Source organism: Hypanus sabinus, chromosome 10 (assembly GCF_030144855.1).
Source record: "Hypanus sabinus isolate sHypSab1 chromosome 10, sHypSab1.hap1, whole genome shotgun sequence".
In the NCBI taxonomy this organism is placed as follows: Eukaryota; Metazoa; Chordata; class Chondrichthyes; order Myliobatiformes; family Dasyatidae; genus Hypanus; species Hypanus sabinus.
In genome coordinates, this window is record NC_082715.1 from 122,039,542 (window position 1) to 122,063,789 (window position 24,248).

Sequence of the window (24,248 nt, forward strand, 5' to 3'; positions counted from 1 at the left end):
AAGCATGCTGTAAGCTTTCTTTACTCGTCCCACAACAGCACGCACAGAGTTCCTGCATGAGTCCTTCAACCCAAAATCTTCTGATTTAGAAACAGAGGGGCTACTTTCTAAGGTAACTCATATCTCTCCTGTAGCAATCTCCATGCCCCAGGGTGAGACAATAGTGTGGCGTTTTGTGTGACACTTGTTCAGCTTATGTTTTTTTGGAGTTCGAGGTTCAGTTCTGGCGCCATCTGTAAGGAGTTTGTCGCTCCTCTCTGTGACATTGTGGGTTTCCTCCAGGCGCTCCAGTCCAAACACATTCTGGCTAGTAGGTTAATTAGTCATTAGTCCTGTGGTTAAATTGGTGGGTTGCTGTGCAGAGCAACCTGTTGGGCCAGAAGGGCCCATTCCATGCCATTATCTCTAAAAAAATATATTAAAATAACAACTTAAAGCTTCAGGACCTCTGTTCCTTTGGCTCCGTGAAATTTAGTCCACTCAATGCCCAGGTTCACTGGTTACTCAGTTCCTCTTGCCTCTTTAGCATGCCCACAGGAACACAAAGGTAGCCTCACTCACTGAAGAGAGGGTGTTTTTAGGTGTTTGCACAGATCCCATTGGGGGGGTCAGATAGGAACTTCCAACATCTTCCTGATTCTAACCTGCAGGTGATGGTGAGTCTGAAGACCCACAGTTCAAAATTCAACAATGGCCTCTTCCCCTCTGCCATCAAGTTCCTGAGCTGAGCTGAAAAAACTTACCACGACTACCTCAGATTATAATTATTTTCCTCTCTCTCAATCTGGCACTAATTTTGGTTTATTTTTCACACATAATTTATGTATAATTTCTGTTAACATACAGTATATTTGTTCTCATCTTGCAACATACAATGCTGTTGTTGTGAAAAACTAATTTTCATGACATATGATAACAACAAAAGTGAACTTGACCTTGAACTTGATTGGACCCTACAGGAGCTTGATGTGACGCTGCTGAGAGGCCAAGATGTCTGAGGTTGGATATTATCTTTATGTTTGCCTTCCTCTGTCATATCAAATGTCGGATGCATTCTTGGTGTGGACACTAGAAGCCTATCAGAGAAAAACTTACAATCATAGCATGAAGCTGCTATGTAAGAATGTAAGTAACAGGAGCAGCAGTGGACCAGAGTTGGAGACGAGACACTGGAGATGCTGGAATCTGCAGCACCACATAATCTGATGGAGGAAATCAGGAGGTCGAGTAGCATCTGTGGGAGGAAACAAACTGTCAAGCTTTGGGAAGAAACCTGCATGAGGACCATGGTTGGCACATTAGGACAAGATTGAAATCCGGCTGAATGGTGTCACATCTACACCCTCTCACTCAATGTTAGTGATTATCATCTACAGGAGGAAGAAGCCAAAGGTCTATGAGACAGTCCTTGTTAGGAGATCGGACATGGAGAAGGTCGTGGAGAAGGTCAGTAACTTTAAATTCCTTTTGGCATTATCGTATCAGAGGATCTGTCGTGGGATCAGCACTGAAGTGCCCCCACAGAGAAGGAACACCAGCTCCTCTACTTTCTTAGGGGTTTGTGTGTAGATGCTGCATGTCATCTAAAGTTTCGACCAACTTATAGATGCACAATGGAAATTATCCTAATTTGTTGTATCATGCCCTGGTGTGGAAACGCTAATGCCCAGGAATGGAAGCCTACGAAGAGAAGTGGGTACAGCCCAATACATCACAGTCAAAGCCCTCCCCACCACTGAACACATTTGAAAGGAGTGCTGCCACAAGAAAGCAGCATCCAACATCAAGCACTTCCCACCATCCTGGCTTTGCTCTCCTCTTGCTATTCTCATTGGGCAGGAGGTACAGTAGACTCAGGGCTCACACAGGAACAGTTATAACCCTACAACTATCAGGCTCCTGAACCAGCACAGAGAACTTCACTCACCTCAACAGTGAACTGACTTCTCAACCCACTGATTCACTTTCAAGGACTCTACAATTCATGTTCTCAGTATTACTTATTTACTTTTTTATTTGCATAATTTGTCTACTTCTGCATATTAGTTGTTCATTAGTACTTATGTATATTTTTTCATAAATCATATTGTATTTCCTTATTTTCCTGTAAATGCCTGCAAGGAAAAAGAACCTCGAGGTAGTATATGGTTATTTGATAATAAATTGACTTTGACCATAACTTGACTCTCTTCCTCAAAGAACAGTAAAGGAGAGTCTGTGAATATTTTAAGGCAGAAGCAGATCGATTCTAAATAAGTGAGAGGATGAAAAACTATCGGGAAAGACTGGGGATGTAGAACTAAGTTTACAATTGGCTCAGCCATGATATTATTGAATGAAGAGCAGGCTTCTGGCCTACTCCTACTCTTAATTCATCTGTTCCTTTGTTACTTTGACTGTGCTGCCTTAAACCTGTTCCACCTTAAACATTATGGCCAAGATCCTGCCTGATTCCCACATCATTTATGTTGAAGAATCTAAATGCTCTAATGTTTGGATGACCTGTCCCTCATGATACTAGAAAGATGACTGTATGAAATCCTCAACATCCACTGGCAGGATAAATGAACCAACATCAATGACCTTTCCCAGGTCAATGTCGCCAGCACTGAGTGCTGGTTACACTGAGTTAGGACTGTTGCTCAGCTAACTCCCGATAAAGGCACATTGTTCTGAGCTCCATTGTGGGAAGAGTTTACCAGGTGGGCAGAAGAATTGATTCAAGTATATGCTCCAAGGACGAAAAACCTAACATGCTTCACTCCCCGTTTTTTGAAAAGGAGAATCCCTGCAGCACCTGGTAACCCTGTGATCTCTGTCTCGAAGATTGACATCCTTCAAGTGGGTGATCGCTCACAAGGCAACAGGTTGCGATGGTGTACTGAAAAATTGGCCTAACCTACTGGCTGCAGTGTTCAAACTCTCAGTGCTGCTGTCAGAGGTTCCCCCTGCTTCAAACGGGCATCAATCACACCAGAGCCCAAGAAGAATAGGGTGATCTGCCTCAACGACCATAAGACACAGGAGCAGAATTAGGCCACGCAACCCACTGTGTGTGCTCCACCATTCAAACGTGGCTGATTTATTATCCCTCTCAAACACATTCTTCTACCTACTAATGCCTACACAATCCCTTCAGCCACCTCTTTCAGAATCCTGGGGTGTTGTCCATTTGGTCAAGGTGACTTATATACAGATCTTTCAGCCTCTGAAACACTTTAGTAATAGCAACTACACTCACTTCTGCCCTCCGACAATCTCAAATTTCTGACATACTGCCTGTGCTTTCCACAGTTTCTTTGACCCCATTACTGCCTCTCCAGCATCATTTGCCAATATCCATTCTCACTTCTCTTTTATTCTGTATATCTGAAAACGATTTGGTATCCTCTTTTACATTGCTCTCTAGCTCACCTTCATATTTCAGGTTTTTGCTCCTTGTGACTGCTTTAGTTGCAGAGGGTATGCTAATCTACTGTGACAAAGTGTTTTGAGAGGTTGGTCATGGTTCGGACTTACTCCTGCCTGAGTGAGCAAGGACCCGGACTCAATGCTCTTTGCCTACCACCACAGCAAGTCTGCAGCACCCACAATCTCACTGGCTCTGCACTTGGCTTTGGAGCAACTGGATAACAGCAATACCTACGTCAGGCTGTTGTTTATCAATTATCAGCGTTAAATACCAGCTTCAAAACGTGGGCCTCTGTACCTCCCTGTGCAACAGAATGCTTGACTTCTTTACTGGGAGACCACAGTCTGTCCATACCAGAATTAACATCTCCTCTTCACTGGCAATCAACACAGGCGCACCTCAAGGATGCATTTTTTTTGTCCACTGCTCTACTCTCTCTACACTCATCACTGCTGTGTGGCTAGGCACAGCTCAAATGCCATATATTATTTTGTCAATGTTGATGGCAGAATCTCAGATAACGATGAGGAGTTGTACAGGAGTGAGATAGGTCGGTCGGTTGATTGGAGTTGCAACAACAACCTTGTACTCAGTGTCAGCACAATCATGTAATTGATTGTGGACTTCAGGAAGAGGAAGTCGGGCAAACACACAGTTGTCTGAGGGGTTAGTGGTGGAAAAGGTGAGCAGTTTCAAGTTCCTGAACATCAACATTTCAAACAATCTATCCTGGGCCCAACACATTGAAGCAATCACGAAGAAAGCACACCAGTGGCTTTACTGCATTAGGAGTGTGAGGAGATTTTTTGGTATGTCACCAAAGACTCCTGCTGATTGCTACAGGTGTTTGGTGGAGAGCAATCTGACGGGTTGCATCACAGCCTGGTAACGCACAGGATTGCAAGAGGCTGTAGAGTGTTGTAGACTCAGCCAGCTCCTTCACAGGCACCATCGAGACCATCTTCAAGGGACAGTTCCTTAGGAAGACAACATCCATCATTGAAGACTCACCATCTGAGCATGCCTTTTTTGCTTTACTACCCTCAGGAAGGAAGTACAGGAGCCTGAAGACCCACATTCAACAATTCAAAAGCAGCTTCTTTCCCTCCACCATCAGATTTCTGAATTGTCCATGAACCCATGAACACACTATTTTTTGTAACTTACAGTAATTTTACATCTTGCACTGTACTGCTGCCATAAAGCAACAAATTTCACGACCTTATAGTGAAGAAGTGCACTATAAGCCATGACAGTTTAAAGTGGAGAAGGAGCATTCAGGGCAGCAGACCCGACTTCCAGTTAGAGACAGAAACCCAACCTAAATGACGGAAGGAGGAGACCACCACACAGATCCTTCCCCACACCCATTCCTGACCCCTTGTGCTATCAGGTGCTACCTACCCCACTACTCTCTGATCCCATACTGGCCACTTCAGAATCTGCAGAACAAGACTGGAGGCAGGTCCACTAGGGAATTCCTGAGAAGATATGTGAACCCTTGACCAAAGCAACATAGCTGAAACTTGACTCTACACCTTCTCACGGAGACTTTGTCTGCATCACCCTGTTACTGACTCACTGAATTGACAATAGCTTCATAAAGAAAAGTGTCCTTTATTTAACTAAATCCTTATACAAGTAGGTGATTTCTAGCCCCAGTGTTTATCACAGGCCCCAGCAGTGGACAAGCAACATGGTAGAGTTACAGTTTGCATCAAGGCCTCAGGCTCCTTGCCGCACATCAGTCCATTGAAGTGCCAAAGACTGCCCCATGGGGCTGACCCCTCATCCTGACCCCACCTCCACCGTGGCTGTGCCTTTCTTGAGGTTCCTGTAGTGCCTTGTCCAGTGGGAAAAGAGTGGCTCGTCCATGGGGCGGCAGGACACGGGAGTCAGGATGCTGAAGGAGTGGAATGCAAAGGTTGCCAGGCTGTTCAGGAACTGTGGTGCCAGGTGCAGGCTGTGGGCAGCCTAGGGGTGTGGGGAAAACACAACGAATATAGAGTCAGCATTTAGTCCCACTTACACTAACTCCTCCCTCTCTATCTCTGTAATTCCTCCCTCACTGTCCCTCTTCTGAATATTTCTGCCTTCCTTACAGTCTCCACACACCATTCGACCTTCACACATACCCTCCCACTGCAAAATCCAGCCCCATGACCAAGCTTTTACTCACCCATCTTAAAGGCTCCTATGTTTCAGATTCAGTGTTTGTCTGTTGCCACTTCAGTGAAGCACCTTGGGATGTTTCTCTAAATGAAAGATGCAAGGTAAATGGAAGCTGTTAGATGAGATGCTTGGGAGTTCCTTCAGAGGAGGCCTTCAATTTATCACCCACATTTCCTCTATTTCCCGAACTTCCGTTCTTACCCTATCACAACCCCACCCCTCATTCAGACAGAATGAGTGTGACAGTATTCCAGAGTCTCCACCTGGGGCTTGCTTGACTGACAGTAGTGAAAACCGAGAGGAAGCTACTGACATGAAGAAGGAAGCCCTGAACACCACCAGAGATGCAGGACCTTCATTGCTGTCCTAAATACAAGCGGCATAATGGGATGTAAGTAAGATCTCTTCATTCTGCTGCTATGGGTGTCTCTCTCTGCACTTGGGCCATCACCGTACACTGTGACAGTGGGCAAATGGTGACCCCCCCCCCACCTGCAGTTTCCCTTCCAAGGCATGCACCACCCCAACATGCACATATGTCACAGTTCCTTCACCATGTTTCAACATCTTGAAATTCCCTCCTCAACATCACTATGGTTACACCTTCACCAGAACAACTGGCAAACAAGTCACTGCCACCTCAAGGACAATAAATGCTGACCTTGCTGCTGACAGCTACATCCCAAAGTAATTAGTAAATGAGGGAAAGCAATGGTCACTAGCATTAGAAACAGCTGGCTGTATGTGAAATAAAAGAACTCCTTCAGTTCTTTCAGTCAGCCGCATGTCTCCAATGCTTCTGCTTTTGAGAAGAAGGAAGGGTATGCTAGCAACAGAGAGAGTGCAGAAGAGATTCACCATCATGTTGCCTAGAATGGGTGACTGTAGTTATAACGAGAGCTTGGATGGGTCAAATTTATTCTCACTGGAACACAGGAGGCTGATTGTCTGACTATACTCACCATCATGATTATGAGGGGCATAGATGGGATAGGAAGTCAGAATGTTTTTCACAGGACAGTCTAGAACTAGATGGGATGGTTTTAACTTAAAGCAGGAGATTTTTTTTCACACAGAGGTTATCTGGAATGAGCTGCCAGAGTAAGTGTCGAAGAGGGAGATGTGATTATACTTTAAAGACACTTGGACCATCATTATGCCAAAAGATTTGGCAAAATTATCAGAATGTAATTATTAGCCTTTATATAAAAAAATAAGGAAGATGTGGCAAGATGGAGCCTGATTCCTTTTTTCAGACTCAGTTCAAGGATTTAATCTATTGAAGTGAATATACTGCCCAGACTGTTATATCTCTTTCAGACCCTACCAATAGAGATTAATCAAAATCAATTCAATTAATGGAACAAGATGCTATCAAGGTACATTTGGCAGGGTAAAAGGCCTAGAATTTGTCTCAAAACTTTGCAATTAGCAAAGGAAAGGGGGGGGGATGGGGCTTGCCTTCTCTTAGAGATTATTATTTTGCAGCACAGTTGAGAGCTGTGATATGTTGGTGCAACCCATCATATGACGCTCAATGGAAAAACATTGAGGAGCGGGTACTTCCCATCCCCGTACAAGCAATTTTGGCTGATAACAATCTGCAAAGGTACATAAGCACTATTGATAACCCATGGGTGAAATTTACTCTTAATATATGGAAAACTACTATAAAAGAATATAATCTAGAGGGAGATATTGCAATTCTTAAATGGTGTGCATATGACTCTGATTTTACACCAAATAAATTGGATGCTAGATTTAAGGACTAGACAGCTAAAGGAATAACAGTTCTTTGCAACATAATGAAAGAAGGAACACTGTTCAGTTTTGAAATGCTTAAAGAGAAACTTATTAGAAAAACAAAATTGTTGTTGGTATTTACAGATGTGACAATATGTTAATAAGACGCTTAAAAATATAACCAAGGCAAATACATGCTTGATACTCTTTAGAAAAGCATATAATTCAGATAATGATAGTAGGATCATTTCAAGCATGTATAAGGGGTTGTCAAATCTTAAAACACATTCAACATCATACATTAAAACAAAATGGGAGAAGGCAGGAGGGTTAATTATATCTGAGGAAGAATGGACAATAATATGGACGTATCAATGGAAGTGTACCAATTCACAGAAATGGAGGGAGTTTGGATGGAAAAACTTGATAAGATATTTTATTGCACCCTCTCAGAAATCCCATTATGATGGTAACCTCCCTGCTTGCTGGAGAAATTGTGGAAATCAAAATGTAAATCATTATCATATTTTTGGGACTATTGGAGGGGGATACACAATGCCCTACAAGACATCTTTAAATATGAAATACCCTTGAAAGACCATATATTTTGGATATATACCTCAAGAATGGTTGAAAAGAGATAAATATTTAATGAATATACTGTTGGTGGCTGGTAAAAAGAAATGGTTATCACAGGAGAGCCCAATTTTAAATACATGGATGGAAATTACAATGGACATTTACAAAATGGAGAAGATAACAGCATCTGTTAATCATAAGCTGGAACAATTTGATTCATACTGGGAAAAATGGTTTAACTACATAATGCCTCATAGGCCTGATTTTATTCTCACAAATCAATGAATCTGTTGTAAAAAAAAAAGATCACTCCCTACTTGTACATAGTTTTTTCCTTTTGCTTGTTTTTTCTTTCCACTCTTTGCTATAAGTGTATACCCCAGATAAATACTTTGTGGAGATTTTGTGATATATATGATTATACGATATAAATGTACAATGTCTGAAATACATCTTATGGAAATGTTTATTTGATGAAAAAATAAATTCAATAAAAAAAATAAAGACACTTGGACAGGTACTTAAGATAGGAAAGGTGAAGAGGGCTATGAATCTAATGCTGGCAAATGGGACTAGCACAGAGAGGCATCACAGTTGACATGAAAAGAATGGGCTGAAAGGATAGATTTCTGTGCTGTATGATTCTACAATTCTTTGAATATCTGACATATTCTGGCTATTTCAGAAAAGTCTCCATATGTACAACATAAAGTTACAGAGTCATAGAACACCACAGCATAGAAACAGACCCTTCGGCCCACTTAGTCCATGCCAAACTATTAATCTGCCTCGTCCCATCAACCTGCACCTCGACCAAACTTTCCATACCTTCCATTGATGTGCCTAACCATATTCCTCTAAAATGTTAAAATAGAACCTGCATCCACCACTTCTTTTGGCAGCTTGTTCCACACACTCACCACCCTCTCTGACTGAAGTGGTTTCCCCTCATGTTCCCCTTAAATAGTTTACCTTTCACCCTTAACCCATGACATCTAGTTCTAATCTCACACAACCTCAGCTTGCAGTTACCCTATTTATACCCTCATTATTCTACAAGATATTAAGAGTGGACAGCTAGCGCCTCTTCCCCAGGGCACCACTGCTCAAGAGAACATGGCTTTAAGGAAAGGGGAGGAAAGTTGAAGGGGGATATTAGAGGAAGGTTTTTTTACTCAGAGAGTGGTTGGTGCATGGAATGCACTGCCTGAGTCAGTGGTGGAGGCAGATACACTAGTGAAATTTAAGAGATTACTAGACAAGTATGTGGAGGAATTTAAGGTGGAGGGTTATATAGGAGGCAGGGTTTAAGGGTCAGCACAACATTGTGGGCCGAAGGGCTTGTACTGTGCTGTATTGTTCTATGTTCTATTTTTGTATACCTCTAACAAATCACCACTTATTTTCCTACGTTGCAGGGAATATAGTCCTAACCTATTCAATCTTTCCCTAGATCTCAGTCCTGGCAACATCCTTGTGAATTTTCTTTACACACTTTCAACTTCGTTGTTATCTTTCCTGTGGGTAGGTGACCAGAACTGCACACAATACTTCAAATTGGGCCCCAGCAATGTCTTATACAACTTCAACATAGCATTCCAATTCCTGTACTCAAAACTTTAATTAATGAATACCAACATGCCAAAGGCTCTCTTTATCTACTATCTACTTGTGATGCCACTTTCAAGGAATTATGGATCTGTATTTCCAGATCCCTCTGTTCTACCACACTCCTCAGTCCCCTACCACTCACCACATAAGACCTAGCATAGTTTGTCCTCCCTAAGTGCAACACCTCACACTTTTCCGCATTAAATTTCATTTGCCATTTTTTAGTCCATTTTCTCAGCTGGTCCAGATCCTGCTGCAGGGTTTGATAGTCCTCCTTGCTGTCCACCACACCCCAGTCTTGGTGTCAGCTGCAAATTTGCTGATCTAGTTAACCACATTATCATCCAGATCATTGATATAGATGACAAACAACAACAGACTCAGCACTGAGTCCTGCAGCACACCATTAGTCAAGGCTTCTAATCAGAGAAGCGATCACTGACTACCACTCTCTAGCTTCTCCAGCGAAGCCACTGTCTAATCCAATTTACTACCTCATCCTCAATACCAAGTCACTGAACTTCCTTGACCAACCTCACATTGGATCTTGACAAAGACCTTGCTAAATACATGTAGGCAACATCCACTGCCTTGTATTCAGCAACTCTTCTGGTAACTTCCTCGAAAAGCTCTAAGATTGCTTGGACAAGCCCTGCCATGCACAAAGCTATGTTGACTATCCCGAATCAATCCTTGACTATCCAAATACTTATATTGTCCTGTCTCTTAGAATACCATCCAATAACTTTCCCACTACAGATGTCAGGCTCACTGGCCTATAATTTCCCAGCTTATTTTTAGAGCCATTCTTAAATAGTGGAAAAACATTTGCTATCCTCCAAACCTCCAGCTCCTCATCCATTGCTAGGGACATTTTAAATATCTCTGCTTGGGTCCCTGCAATTTCAGCACTAGCCTGGCACAAAGTCCGAGGGATCACTTTGTCATGTCCTGGGGATTTATCCACCCTAGTATGCCTCGAGACTGCAAACATCTACTCCTCTGTGATCTGTATAGAGTCCATGACCTCCCTGCTATTTTGCCTCACTTCTATAGACTCTGTGTTCATCTCCAAGTAAATACAGGTACAAAACATCCATTTAAGATCTCCCATCTGATCTTCAAGAGGACCAATTTTGTCCCTTGCAATCCTTTTGCTTTTAAGATATCTGTAGAAGCCTTCGGGATTCTCCCTCACTTTGTCTGCTAGAGCAACCTCGTGCCTTCTTTTAGCCCTCCTAATTTCCTTCTCTAATGTTCCCTTGCATTTCTTATACCCCTCAACTACCTAATTTGTTCCTTCCTGCCAGTACCTGCTAAGAAGCTCCTTCTTCTTAACCAGGGCCTCAATATCTCTTGAAAAGCAAGGTTACTTGAATCTGTTGTGCTTGCCTTTTATTTGGACAGGGACACACAAACATTACTCTCACAATTTCACTTTAGAAAGTTTCCTTCTTACCAAACACGTTGCCTACAGACAACCTGTCCCAATCAGCACTTGCCAGATCTTTTCTGATACCATCAAAGTTGGCCTTTCTTCATTTTACAATTTCAACCCCTGGCCAGGCCATAGGCCAGGCCTATGGTTCTCCATAATTATACTGTACTGAAATTAATGGCATTATGATCACTAAATGTAATATGTTTGCCTACACAACCTTCTGCCACCTGCAATGTCTCATTCCCTAATAGGAGATCTAGTATCGCACTTCATCTATATTGCGACTTTTATGCATTGATGAAAGAAACTTTCCTGAACACATTTGACAAACTCTATCCCATACAGCCCTTTTATAGAATGGAGTCCCTATCAATACGTGGAAAGTTAAAATCACCAACTATCTCAATATTATGTTTCTTGCAACAGTTTGTGGTCCCTCTACAAACTTGCTCTTCTAAATCCTGCAGACTGTTAGGTGGTCTATAATATAATGCTATTAACATGGTCATACCTTTCTTATTCCTGCTTTCCACCCACATAGCCTCAGTAGACGAGCTCTCCAGTCTGAGCATTGCAGTAACATTTTCCCTGATTAGTAATACCACCCTTCCCCTTTAATCCCTCCTGCTCTACCACATCTAAAACAATGGAACCTCAGAACAATGAGCGGCCAGTCCTGACCCCCCTCCAACCAAGTCTCACCAATGGCTACAATGTCATTGTTCCACTTGCTGATCCATATCCTAAATTCATTCTCCTTTCCAACAATACAATGTATTCAACACATTAATCACATCATGCTCGACCTTGCAATTCCTAACTTTATAGGTAGGCTTAACAACGTCTTTCCTCACAAGCACTCCAAGGTGGTATGAAAATCACTAGTCTTCTGCAGAATAGTAATTCCACACTTAGGGAAGTGCATGTATGATCAAACTGTTGACCTTTCTGATGCTGTATTTGGGATATCAAACCCTGGATCTCCACTGGGAGATACAACCACCAGATGTATTCCATCACACGTAATTACAACATAATCCACTGTTTTGCAGCATATTACTGACTGATTACTACAATAAAACAAGGAGGTAGGAGCAGGCACAGCCACTCCTGCTCCCTCAGGCTTGTCTCCACATTCTGTGTGAACGTGACTGAGCTGCTGACAGCCACGCAGCTGGGGATGAGCCTAAGGAATCGCCAGTCCAATCTTAGTACCAGGGTTTCGGGCCTTGCTGTTAGAGAGGGGTCTCCACCTCCTGCACTTACGCAACTCAGCCACCTTAGGGAACTCCTGATGTCACCAAATCCAGTCCAGGAGGGGGAGATGTCCTCTGTATGAGTGCAGCCCTCCAGTTGCAAGTGCCTAACTGGAACATAACAGCCCTTTCAATCTGTCAGCCTGGTTGGTTGCTATCGTGGGTGCACTTTGTACATACTGAGTCTATCTGTGGACATGGAAGTGTACCTTCTCTGGACTACCGACAAACAGACTTACTCTTAGCTTGCTCCCTGGAAGCCTTTACTTAATTCCTGCAACTCCCCAACAATGCCTGAGATAAGCCTGTTCTGCCAGCATTTAGTTCATGGACAGTCTGTTTTAGCTATCCAGGTTCATTAATCCCTCAAAATCTACTAACCCCTCTTTTGAAATCATTAAGGAGCCATGAGGCCTTTAAACGTTCTCTATCATTTAATAAGACCGTGCCCGATCTGGTCTTGGTCTGGGCCCCACATTCCTGATTCTTCTCCACAGTGACTGGCTGCTGTTACTATAAAAGTTCTGCTTATGCTGGTCTTGACTGAATTACGTGCCTCAGGCCTCCCAGTGCCGGACGAGAGCTCCCTCCTCTCCTTCATTTCAAAAGAGCCACACATTCTCTAAGATTTTAGATCCACCCAGAAGGTGGATCTAAACTTTCAACTTTCACCCTGTGAAGCCCCTTCCGTTAAACTTCAATGAGATCTCCTCCGATTCCTCAAATTCCCAAAGAATCTTACCCAACCTGTTCTACTTTTTCCTCATAAAACATACAGAGACGCGGGCAACATGATCACACCACCGTTAAAGTATACAACAGGAATCTCAGCACTGAAACCTGAGGTGTACCACTGCTACACTAAAACAACCTTCAGCCATCATTATTTGCAACACCGCCCCCCCCCCCCCCCCCCACAACCACCACCACCACCACCACCACCATTTACAGAGCCAGTTTTAGATCCAATTTGCAACACTGCCCTTGGAGCCCACGGGCTCTAACCTTTTGGCCTGAGCTAATGAACACCACCTAACAGTGGCTGGGGCTACTGAACACCAGCCAGCAGTGGCCAACATCCAACACTGTTACAGCTCCAAATATGTCCTCCTCATTAAAACAACAAAACCTTGCCCTTGGCCCTGAGCCATAACAAAAACAAATTTCACGATTAGTGGAGTGGAAGCCAGCCCTTCCATTTAATGGGGCTTTTATGTTAACACGTTGCACAGGTTAATTGGTTTGGTTGGTAGCCATCTCAGGCGCATTCACATGGTGATTAGATTACTGGCCTATTGTGCCAGAGGGAGAGCACAGGGTGAAATTCCACCTCAGCAGGCAGAGTGTCTCGCCTCTCTTATCAAATCAATGCTGCTTTTAAATCTCTGTTGCAGCAGCTTTAGCTCTGAGTCATGTGTCTGACCTCCCTTCTGTGGACTGAAAACTTCCCCCGCTGGGACCTCGGCATAATAGCCAGGCTATTGGCCCAAACGTGCCCCAGGGAGGGCAGCACTGCCATAGGTGCTGCTGTCCTTTGAAACGACATTAGATCAAAGCCCCCAAAGAGCCAGGCAGGGTATGGACAAGAGATTGCAAGCTATTGATTCCACCAAAGAGCAGTTGTGCTTTTGCTGGTGTCCTGGTCAATATTTACACAGCCACTCCCTATTTCTCCACACTGGATGATGAAAGAGAGACAGCAGATGTTGAAAATCTGGAGAAGCACACAGAATAGCTGGAGGAGCTCAGCAGCAATGTGAAACAGGAACAGAAAATGCTGTAAACACAGCTGGTCAGGCAGCATCTGTGGAAGGAGAAATGATCAATGTTTACAGTCTTCAACACTGCCAGATATGGGCAAGAGAGAGAGAAGCTGGTTTTCAGTAGGAGGGAAACTGAGGCAGATCAGAGGAATGTCTGTGATAGGATGAATCAAAATGGTTTAATGGAGGGCATTTGTTGTTCTTTACCATGTCTTCAGGGGCATTGGATGGAAACCTTTAGCAATTTTTGTCTGTTCTTTTACGAGGCCGAGTTGCTAGCTTGACTCTCAACCCAGCACAGATGGAAAGTGTGCAAGGAGCCGGCCGGATTCAAACCCGGGACCACTCACTTCTAAGTCTGTTGCAGCTGGCTTATGGAGGGCACTTAACAGCACGTTAAGCTCCTTTTCATGCAAGGTTCCCTCACTGCTGAAACATTCCCTCTGCACCTTCTCCAATGCAATCGTGCCCTTCCCTCAACATGCTAAGCAGAACTGCACACACTGTAGCCTCACCATGACTTTCCTGCTGAAATATTCTGTGCCAAAGCTAATGAGTGTAATCACCTGGGATGACTTCTTAACCACCTTAACTATCTGTGCTGTTGTCCTTACGGATTCTTGGATGTTTACACAAACACCCTTCCATTTCTCAGGACTCCCGAGGGCCTTACTAGTCAGAAATATATACATTTGTTCTTTGTTAGTCCATTTAAAATGCATGACCTTTAAGGCAACATCCACACTACGGCACATAAATCCGTAATCGAAGCTTTTTCTCTTCATTTTTTCCCTCCATCCACACTAAAACGGCGTTTTCGTCCCCCGAAACTGAAGCTTTTCAGAAACGCTTTCCAGGGTGGATATTTTTGAAAATGCTGTTCGGGCAGATCAGTGTGGACGGGGTAACCGGAGAAAGCCAACAGCTGTCCGTCGTTTTAAGTTTTTCTAGTCTGTAACTACACAAACGCGCACTTTTACGGCGAGATTCGACACTAAACATGTCGCTTGTTTTCGGTAGATGTGTCCTGCGCATGTGCAGGAGGAGGAGATTGAAATTGGACCCAAAATATCAACTGTCCATTTCCTTTCTTATATATTGCCTGGTCCATTGATTTTTTTTAAGAGATACAGCATAGTAATGGGTTAAAACACAAAAATACAACTGCAGATGCTATGGATCAAAGATGTCCACCACATCTGCTCCCGGGATGAGGCTTTCCGTTCCAGGACTTCTCAAATGTCCTCTTTCTTTCAGGATCGTGGTGTCCCTTCTGGCGTCATCAAAGCTGCCCTCACCAGCATCTCCTCCACTTCCCGCACTTCAGCCCTTAACCCATCCTCCCATCACCACATCACCTTGTCCTCACCTACCACCCCACCAGCCTCCGGATCCAGCATACTATCCTCCGCAACATACGCCATCTTCAACAGGACCCCACCACCAAGCACATCTTTCCCTCCCTACCCCTCTCAGCTTTTCGCAGGGATTGTTCCCTCCGCGATTACCTGGTCCACAAGTCCCTCCCCACAGAACTCCCAACTGGCACTTATCCCTGCAAGTGCAAATGCTACACCTGTCCCCACACCTCTCCCCTTACCACCATTCTGGGCCCCAGACAGTCCTTCCAGGTGAGGCAACACTTCACCTGCGAGTCTGCTGGAGTCGTCTATTGCATCTGGTGCTCCCGGTGTGGCCTCATCCTGACCCGACGCAGATTGGGGGACCGCTTCATCGAGCACCTCCGGTCCGTCCGTCACAATAGACAGGACCTCCCGGTTGCTACCCACTTCAACTCTGCCTCTCATTCCCATCTAGATATGTCCATACATGGCCTCCTTTACTGCCATGATGAGGCCAAACTCAGGTTGGAGGAGCAACACCTCATGTACCGTCTGGGTAGCCTCCAGCTTGGTGGTATGAACATTGAATTCTCCAATTTCCGGTAATTCCCTCCCCCTCCCCCTTCCCCTCTCCCAGGTCCCTCTCTGCCTCTCTCCCCTTTCAACTTTCTGCTTCTTTATCTCTACAGTTCTTTCATGCTTATCCCCTCCCCTCCCCCCTATATCTTTCCTCCGATTGGTTTTCCACCTGGCGCCTCTAGGCCCTACCCCCTCCCCTATCTCTACTACTGGGCTTCGGCCCTCTCTTTCCCCCCCCCCCCCATTCCTGATGAAGGGTCTCGACCCAAAACATGGCTACTCTTTTCTCACAGATGCTGCCTGGCCTGCTGAGTTCTTCCAGCGTTGTGCACATATAGTAATGGGTTGCCTGGCCATTGAGTGTTTTAAAGAGATATAGCATAGTAGTAGGCTGCCTGGCCCATTGAGTTTTTTTTTACAGATACAGCATGATAGCAGGCTCCTCCGGCCCAACAAGGCCATTCACAGTGATGTGACCAATTAATTTACCTAGTCCATACATTTTTGGAGTGAGGGAGAAAACCCATGTAGTCATGGGAAGAATGTGTAAACTCCTTACAGACAGTGGCGAAATTGAGCCCAGTGCTGTAATAGTGTTATGTTAATGCTACCCTACTGTGTATCCTAGTGTAGCTCTAGATTCCAGAACCTGCTTACTCCTGGCCTCTCTAAGGGCAGACTAGCAAAACATGTTCTAGCTCAGCTGCTGATCCATCCCAAACCACCCCGTCTCACTCTTGGATCCCCTCCAGCCCCACATTCACTCACTGACTCATCAACACCCCAATTTCACTCACTGAACCCTCCTGCACTACACCCCAACCTCACTCCCTCCCAGCTCGCCAACCCTTGTTCTCTCCCCTCCATACTGTCCACTGACCTGACTGTGGGCTCCGCTTCAAGCCACAAAGGGCTCAACAGCTTCTGCCCCCTCCAGACCTTGCCTTGTACAATGTGGAACATTAAACGGTCCAGCACAGGAACAGGCCCTTCAGCCCACAATATCTGTGCTGACCGTGATGCCTAATTAAACTAACCCATCTGCCAGTACGTGGTTGATATCCCTCCATTCTGTGTATATTCATGAGTCTGTCTAACCGCCTCCTAAAGACCCCTATCATCTTCAGTCCTGGCTGTTAAGTTCACAGCCATCCTTAGGTGCCACTGAAACTTGCAGCTGTGAGTGCCCCATTTGAATATCCATTACTACACAATGCAGCAACAGTTCCATGCATCCATTAGGCCCCATGAGAATTTCTAGACCAGCCAGAACGTGACTTAAGACAAAGATCATTTAGCTATAAGCTGCAGAGAATAAGAGGGAAATGAGACTCTAGACCACATCAACACAGCAATGATGACTATTCAACAAAACCGAGCCTGGAACGGCAGATGGCCTATATTGCAGGTAGTTACTGCAACTCATATTTCACAGACAGATGCTGCATCTTGTGCACTCTAGATCTTTCTCGCAGCTTCGTCGCAGGTTATTATTGCAGCTAATGTTGCGGGTTGCTATCTGAACAAATGCAGATAGTTGTTGTTGCAGCTACTGTAGATTGTTTTTGCAACTTCCATATATCGCACGCTGCTAAATGCCCAAATTAAACACTGGTTGATAAGAACCACGGCTTTAACCAGTAAGTAGGAATTCCATTAGTTTTTATATCTTGTGACGACAAAATCTATTTATTGATCTAATACAATCTAACATACACATCTCGCATGTATATGCTTTGTGGGCCGAAGGGCCTGTATTGTGCAGTAGGTTTTCTATCTATGTTTTCTATCCGTGAGTTTGTGTCTGTATGAGTATGTTCAAGTGTAAGTACTCTGAATATGTGTGAGTGTGTTTATGTTTCCTTGCAAAATGTCTTTCTACCACTTCACTATTGATAGCTGATCTTAAAACAAATCAGCGTTTGGACAGAGGTCTGTGTTTTTGCGTGTGCGCAAGTGTTTCTGTACATGTGTGGCTGTGCGTTTGTGTGCGTGTTTGTGTGTGTGACAGTTATTTTTTCAAACAAATCAATGCTCAGAGATGAGAACGCACGTGTGTGTGTGTGTGGCCTTGTATAAGTGTGTGTATGTGTACATGAATTGGCATGTGTGAATGTGTATATGTTTGCATACATACAACTAATTATGTGTGTGTGTCTGTGTGGGTTTATGTCACATGTAGTGGCAGGAGAGGGGGAGAGAGGATGACGACTGCAATGAAATAGTCTCACTGAGAACAGGCAAGAGGCAAAGAAAGCTAAACGTACAATACTGAGGGTGCGAGGAAGCAAACGAAAAGGGTAGAAAGGAAGGACAAGACAGAAAAAGACTGAAAATACAGGAACTGGACAAGGAGACATAAAGAGAAAAAAATATACAGGATGGCAAAGATAAAACGTCAGGAACTGAGGGAGTTTAACATTCAAAAGACTTATCAAGAGGCCCAATCTGCTTGAGCATTCACAAATCACAAAGAAAGTTGAGCAGCTTCAAGAAAATACTGATTAAAACGAAAGATGATATCAAACACTGTTCACTCATGCAAAGCTGAAAAATCATGCTCCATCTGGCCAGTTATTGATGTTCAAAGCTGTGAGCATGCCTGGTGAATTTGAGGTCATTAACCCAGAAGTTGCCTTTGTAAGTCTCGGACAGGTTGCACACAGCTCTCTCCCCTCAGGTAGGGTAAATGACGGATCAGTACATTGGACATCCAGCTCATGAGGTGAGTAACACCAGTAATGAGAAATGGCAACACACAAAACTAGAGTGTGTACTTGCAAGCTTGAAGACACAAAGACTGAAACACTGACCCTCCGTATCCTTCTACGACTGCACGACCCACTGAGTTCATTCAGCAGTTTGTTTGTTCCTTAATTATCTAACAGTGGAATAGTTGAGTCTAAGGAACAAAGATGTGAAGTGAAGGTGGAAGAAAAGTGATAAAGATACACCATGCTACTGAGAATCAACTGTTTCATTCCCAACCCTGAGAGTTGAGAAAGCTGATTCATTCAGTGAATTTAAAAAAGAAGTAGAATAAATTTTGGAAAGCTCAAGGAACTGAAGGTTATGGCTAACTGAAATAAAAGAAGTTGAGGCCAGACTAGATGAGCCAAGACCATATTGAATGGTAGGACAGTTGATGCTTTAGCTAAAGAGCCTTTGTCCAAATGAAAGATTGCAATCTGAAACAGGGACTGTCCAATTCCTCCACAGATGCTGCCTGACCCTCTGAGTTCCTCCAATAGCTTGTATTTTAGTTCCTGGTGGAACTTATTAGTCGGAACGATTGTGGGCCGGCTCCTTTAAACTCTGATAATCTGCTATCCATTGCTCAGAAATCCCTATGGTTCATCATCTGGCTCATTGGCACAATTCTCACTAAAGGTCATTCCCTTTGAAGCAATCCCCAATTGTCATTCCCTCTATTTGGGGGGGGGGGAATCAATGCAAATTAACTGATGATTGACAGCATTGCAAAGGATTCCTGTTCTACTCAAAAATGCCTAGAGATATGCTCTGAGCCCAACACCACTCATCAGCTTATAGGAGTATGATAGATTAGCTGGTTGAGTGGTGTCATAGCAATAACCTTGTACTCAACGTCAGTAAGACCAATGTATTGATTTGTGGACTTCAGGAAGGGGAAGTTGAGGAAACACACACCAGTACTCATTGAGCAGTTAGCAGTGGAAAGGATGAGCAGTTTCAAATCTCTAGGAGTCAACATCTCTGAAGATCTGTCCCAGGCCCAACATATTGATGCAATCACAAAGTAGGAGCGGCAGTGACTATATTTCATTAAGAGCTTGGTATCACCAAAGACCCACAAACTTCTACAGATGTACCCCATGGGCAACATGCTCCCCAGCGTTGAGGGCATCTTCAGAAGGAGATGCTTCAAAAAGGTGGCATCCATCATTAAGTTCTTCATCACCCAGGATGTGCCCTCTTCTCATTGCTACCTCAAGGAGGACATACAGGACCATTTCACCCTCAACCTTTCAGCAACAGCTTCTTCCCTTCTGCCATCAGATTTCTGAATGGACAATGAACCTATGTACATACATCACTATTAAATATTTTTTGCTTTCATTTTAATTACTTATTAACTGCTTATTTAATTTCTAATATATTTCTTATTATAATTTATAGTTTTATTATTATGTATTGCAGTGAATTGCTGCTCAAAACAACTAATTTCACGACATATGCCAGAGACATTAAACCTGAATCTGATTTTGAGAAAACCAGGCCTAAAGCAAATCACAGAGATATGAAGAAGTTCTGACTAGACACATACTCACTCTGATTTTGATAACTCTTGTTTTGGCACCACAGTTTTTCTTCATTAACATCTTCTATAAAATATAAAATTGCAGGACTTAAGAACAGATTTTAAAAGGAATCCTCCTGGATTGTTTATAGACAAACAGCCGCACTACATCAGTAAATGGCAGACACAGAAGGTAACTCAAAATAATGAATAAAGCAGCCTTACGTATAGTAAGAAAGTAAGCTACATAATCTGGCTGTTGCACTTTAAACTTTCCTTGATATACTGTACAGTACATACGGGTGTGTTGAGTCTGCCTTCCAAATATACATTCATGGGTTTTATTTCTACATTCATTTCACCCATTTTCATTTTTAAAAAATGAGGGTGAACGAGGGTGAAGTGGCAGTATCTGTGGAGGGCATGTTTCAAATTTTCTCTTTACTCTATGTAGACCTCTCTACCTCCATCAACACCAACCTCACCCCAGATTACTCTAACCCTTTAAGGACATATCATTCCTACTCACCTGCCATTGACGAGTCTTAGTCTCTGTTAGATGTTCCCCTCAGAAACCCCCTGCATCATCCAAAGTTTTATCCTGACTACCTACCAGCAAAAATTCCAAATGGCATAAAGCTTGTTGAGGACAGGTGATAAGCAAGTGGCCAATGGGGTATACTATCACAATAGGGCAGTAGATGTGAGTGTGTGTGTGCATGTGCGCATTTATGTCTGCACATGCATGTGTTGCAGAAATAAATGCTTGCAGGTGTCTGCTGCATGTCTGCAACTTGCATGTAGTGATGCCCTTGTGAATGTTGACCGTTCTTCAAAGGAACTAGCTTAGAAAACCCAATACGTAATTCTTAATTAATCGAAGCTTGCACTTTGTTGTTTCTGCACAAACAACGACTTAACTATGTTGCCCGCAGGCCAACAGTGATTGTAAGGGTTGTATATATATGTGCATAACAGTGCATTGAGTGTGTATTTGGGCCAGTATATAAATGTGTTTCATGTAGTTGCATCTGCTTGCAATTGTATGTGCATGCATGTGTATCTGAGTATGGGCCCGTGTGTGTGTGTATATATATGAATGTCCACATGCATCAGGGTGCGTTTGCTAGCATCTCTGTGAGTGTGTGTGTGTTGGATCATACTATCTCTGGGGGCAGTACATAACTACGCTGTTCCCTTGCTGTCCTTGTTCCTTCTCTCGTTTCCCTTGGCCACGCAATCCTTAGCTCAACATTGTATTCCCTCCTCCTTCACTCGCCTCGCCTGGAGTCCCATTCCCTTGTGTTGTCAGGCACTGCTCCAAAAGAAAACATTCTCTATATTACCACTTAATTCCTTAATTTATTAATTAAAAACTATGCTGCTACTGAAAGACAAGAACGTTTCTAAATGAGAGGCTCCAACACCCATTCACTAGCCAACAACAATGGTTCCATAGCACTAGACAGAAAGGAGAAGAGTTCTGCATGAATTTATCAATTAACTATCACTGGTAAGGAGATTATCTGGTAGTTATCACTCTGCTCTTTGTGGTAGTTTATCATGTGCAAGTTCTGACATTTCAAAAGCACTTTAATTTCTATGGGTACCGGGGAACACTGTGGGTTATAGAAATTTATTTCATGCCTCTTAACAACATCTTGCATTTATATTTGTTACGTGCCGTGTCGTATGACATGGGTGATTGTGGTCTTTTCATGACCGTCTTAGCAAATATTTCTGCAGAAGTGATTTGCCATTGCCTTCTTCCAGGCAGTGTCTTCACAAGATGTGTGACCACGGCCCTTATAAGTACTCTTCAGAGACTGTCTGCCTGACGTCAGTGGTCATGTAACCTGGACTTGTAAAATGCGCCAGCTGCTCTTATGACCACCCATGGCTTCACGCGACCCTGATCATGGGGTTGAGGAGGGGTTTAGCAGCTACTACTCCTTACCCAAATGTGTCCTATAGGCTGGCAGAGGGAAGGACAGCCTTACACCTCCTTTGGTGGAGAAGTATCTTCCACTCTGCCACTCACATTTATGTAGCACCTTTAAAAGACTCAAGTACTTCAAAGAGGGCATGTGCCAAGCAAAACTTGATTCTGAGTAACATGTGGTGATATGAGGGTGAATGATTAATGTGTAGCAGAGACTAAGTTTTAACAGGGATTTTAAAGGAAAAAAAAGAGAGGTGAAGGAGTTGGGGGAGAATTCCAAAACTTCGGCGTTTGCTGATGAGGACTGACGCAATGGTGGGGTAAGATCAGGGATGAGGGTTAGATGTCAAAGTTTAGTAATGGTGTAAAGACACGAGATGTCAAATGCTGGAACTGGGAGCAAAAAAATACCAAACTGCTGGTGGAATTCAATGGGTCAGGTAGTATCTGTGGAGGGATATGGGAAGTGATAGGTGGATCCAAGTGATGAGGGGTATATAGAATCAAGTGGAGGAAGGAAGAGTGCAAGTAGGAACAGAAACTGGGAGATGACTGCTGAACACAACTAATGGCTGCAGATGGTAGAATTGGATGGGAAGGGAAGGTAGAGCACAGAACAGAATAAGGGAAGTGGGGTGGGCAGATGGGAACTTGGGGAGAAGGGAAGGAGACAGAGAGTGATAGTAGAGGCTTGTTTTCTTATTTGGGGACCTGTACTGTAGGGATTAGTGCTGGGTGATGTGATGGACAATGAAAAAGTTGTTCAAGGTTACAAAGGGATGACAGAAGGAAGCTAACTTGGGCAAGTGGAGTGTGATGCACTGTGGGAAGTTAAATTAGGGCAGTGACGAACAGGATCCTGGGGAATGTTGTGGAGCAGAGAGACCAAGGGGGCACAAGCACATAGTTCCCTGAAAGTGATGACCTAGGTAGATAAGGTAACAAATGTGGCACGTGGCACACTTGCCTTTATCAAATGTGGTACTGAGTACAAGAATTAGGACCTCGTCACAGATGTAGAAGACTTCGGTAGGACAGTACCTAGAATAATGCCTGCCATTCCTGTCACTCTACTATAGGAAGAGTGTGAATAAGCAAGAGGGTGAAGAAATGAATCACAACAATGTTACTTGGAGTGGAAGGCTTGAGCTATGAAGAGAGATTGGACAGGATGGGACCATTTTCTCTGGAGTAAAGGGAATTGAGGAGTAACAGAGAGTTTAATAAAATCATCACAGGTAAGAATGATCACAATATTTTCCCCAAGATCAAGTATAAAATGAGGGGGGGGGGTACAAGCTTAAGATAAGCGGGGAAGGACAAAGGGATTTGAAGACAAACAAGAGAAAATCAGCAAATGCTGAAAATCTGAGCCATCCTGCTAAAGGGTTTCGGCCTGAAACATCAACTGTACTCTTTTCCATGGATTCTGCCTGGCCTGCTGAGTTCCTCCAGCATTTTGTATGTGTTGAAGAGGATCTGAAGGGCAAATTTTGAACAGAGAAGGTGGTGGGTATGCAAAATGATCTGCAGAGGAGATGGTAGAATGGGTACAGTGACAGTGTATAAAAAGCATTTAGACATATACATGGATAAGAAAGGTTTAGGGGATATTAGACAAATGCTTGTTCCTTCCACACACACATTTCCCAGCCAGGGTAAATACTTCAAACACTTGTCTAATTAACTTCCTTTGTAGTTTTATATTCCGAGATATCCCCACAAACTTCTAGGGCAGGGCCCCCAGCTGTTCTCATGCCATGGACCCTACCATTAAACGAGAGGTCTGCGGGGTCTGTTCTAGGAAATACAAGGATCAAAGTCTGAGTCAACTCAATCTCATAGGAATCTGACTAAGGGAGCTTTACCTTGCTCTGCCCAAGTATCTTTCTCCTTCCTACATTGGGAGACAGCGGTGGAATGGTTAGTGCTGCCAAAGGCACGAATGCAGCGAGCCAGGTTCAAGCCAGACCCCCACTACTGTCGATATGAAGCCTTGACACTCGTCCTGTCACCACCTTTTGGTGGTGACACCCTAGTGACAGTGGCTGATAGAAATGGAATTAATTTAGGATTTTGGTAAAAGTGCGGTTGATGGTCAGTGCAGACTCGATGGGCCAAAAGGTTT

The 24,248-nt window shown here is 43.7% G+C and overlaps 1 protein-coding gene across 5 annotated transcripts in view; it reads right to left on the reverse strand.

The window, feature by feature from the left end:
• Positions 1-772: 772 nt before the first annotated feature.
• si:dkey-16j16.4 (uncharacterized) overlaps positions 773-24,248 on the reverse strand; it is a 143,779-nt gene continuing 120,303 nt past the window's right edge. For 2 of the 5 annotated variants that reach the window (XM_059982821.1, XM_059982820.1), the window contains 3 exons: positions 20,210-20,263; positions 5,592-5,667; positions 5,014-5,386 (listed from right to left, as the gene is read on the reverse strand). In XM_059982821.1, coding sequence (XP_059838804.1) covers positions 5,620-5,667; positions 20,210-20,263 — 102 coding nt within the window. In that variant the 3' untranslated portion in view covers positions 5,014-5,386; positions 5,592-5,619. Of the gene's footprint in view, positions 1,235-5,013; positions 5,387-5,591; positions 5,668-20,209; positions 20,264-24,248 lie in introns of those variants that run through there. The other 3 variants (XM_059982819.1, XM_059982823.1, XM_059982822.1) reach the window with 3 other exon arrangements.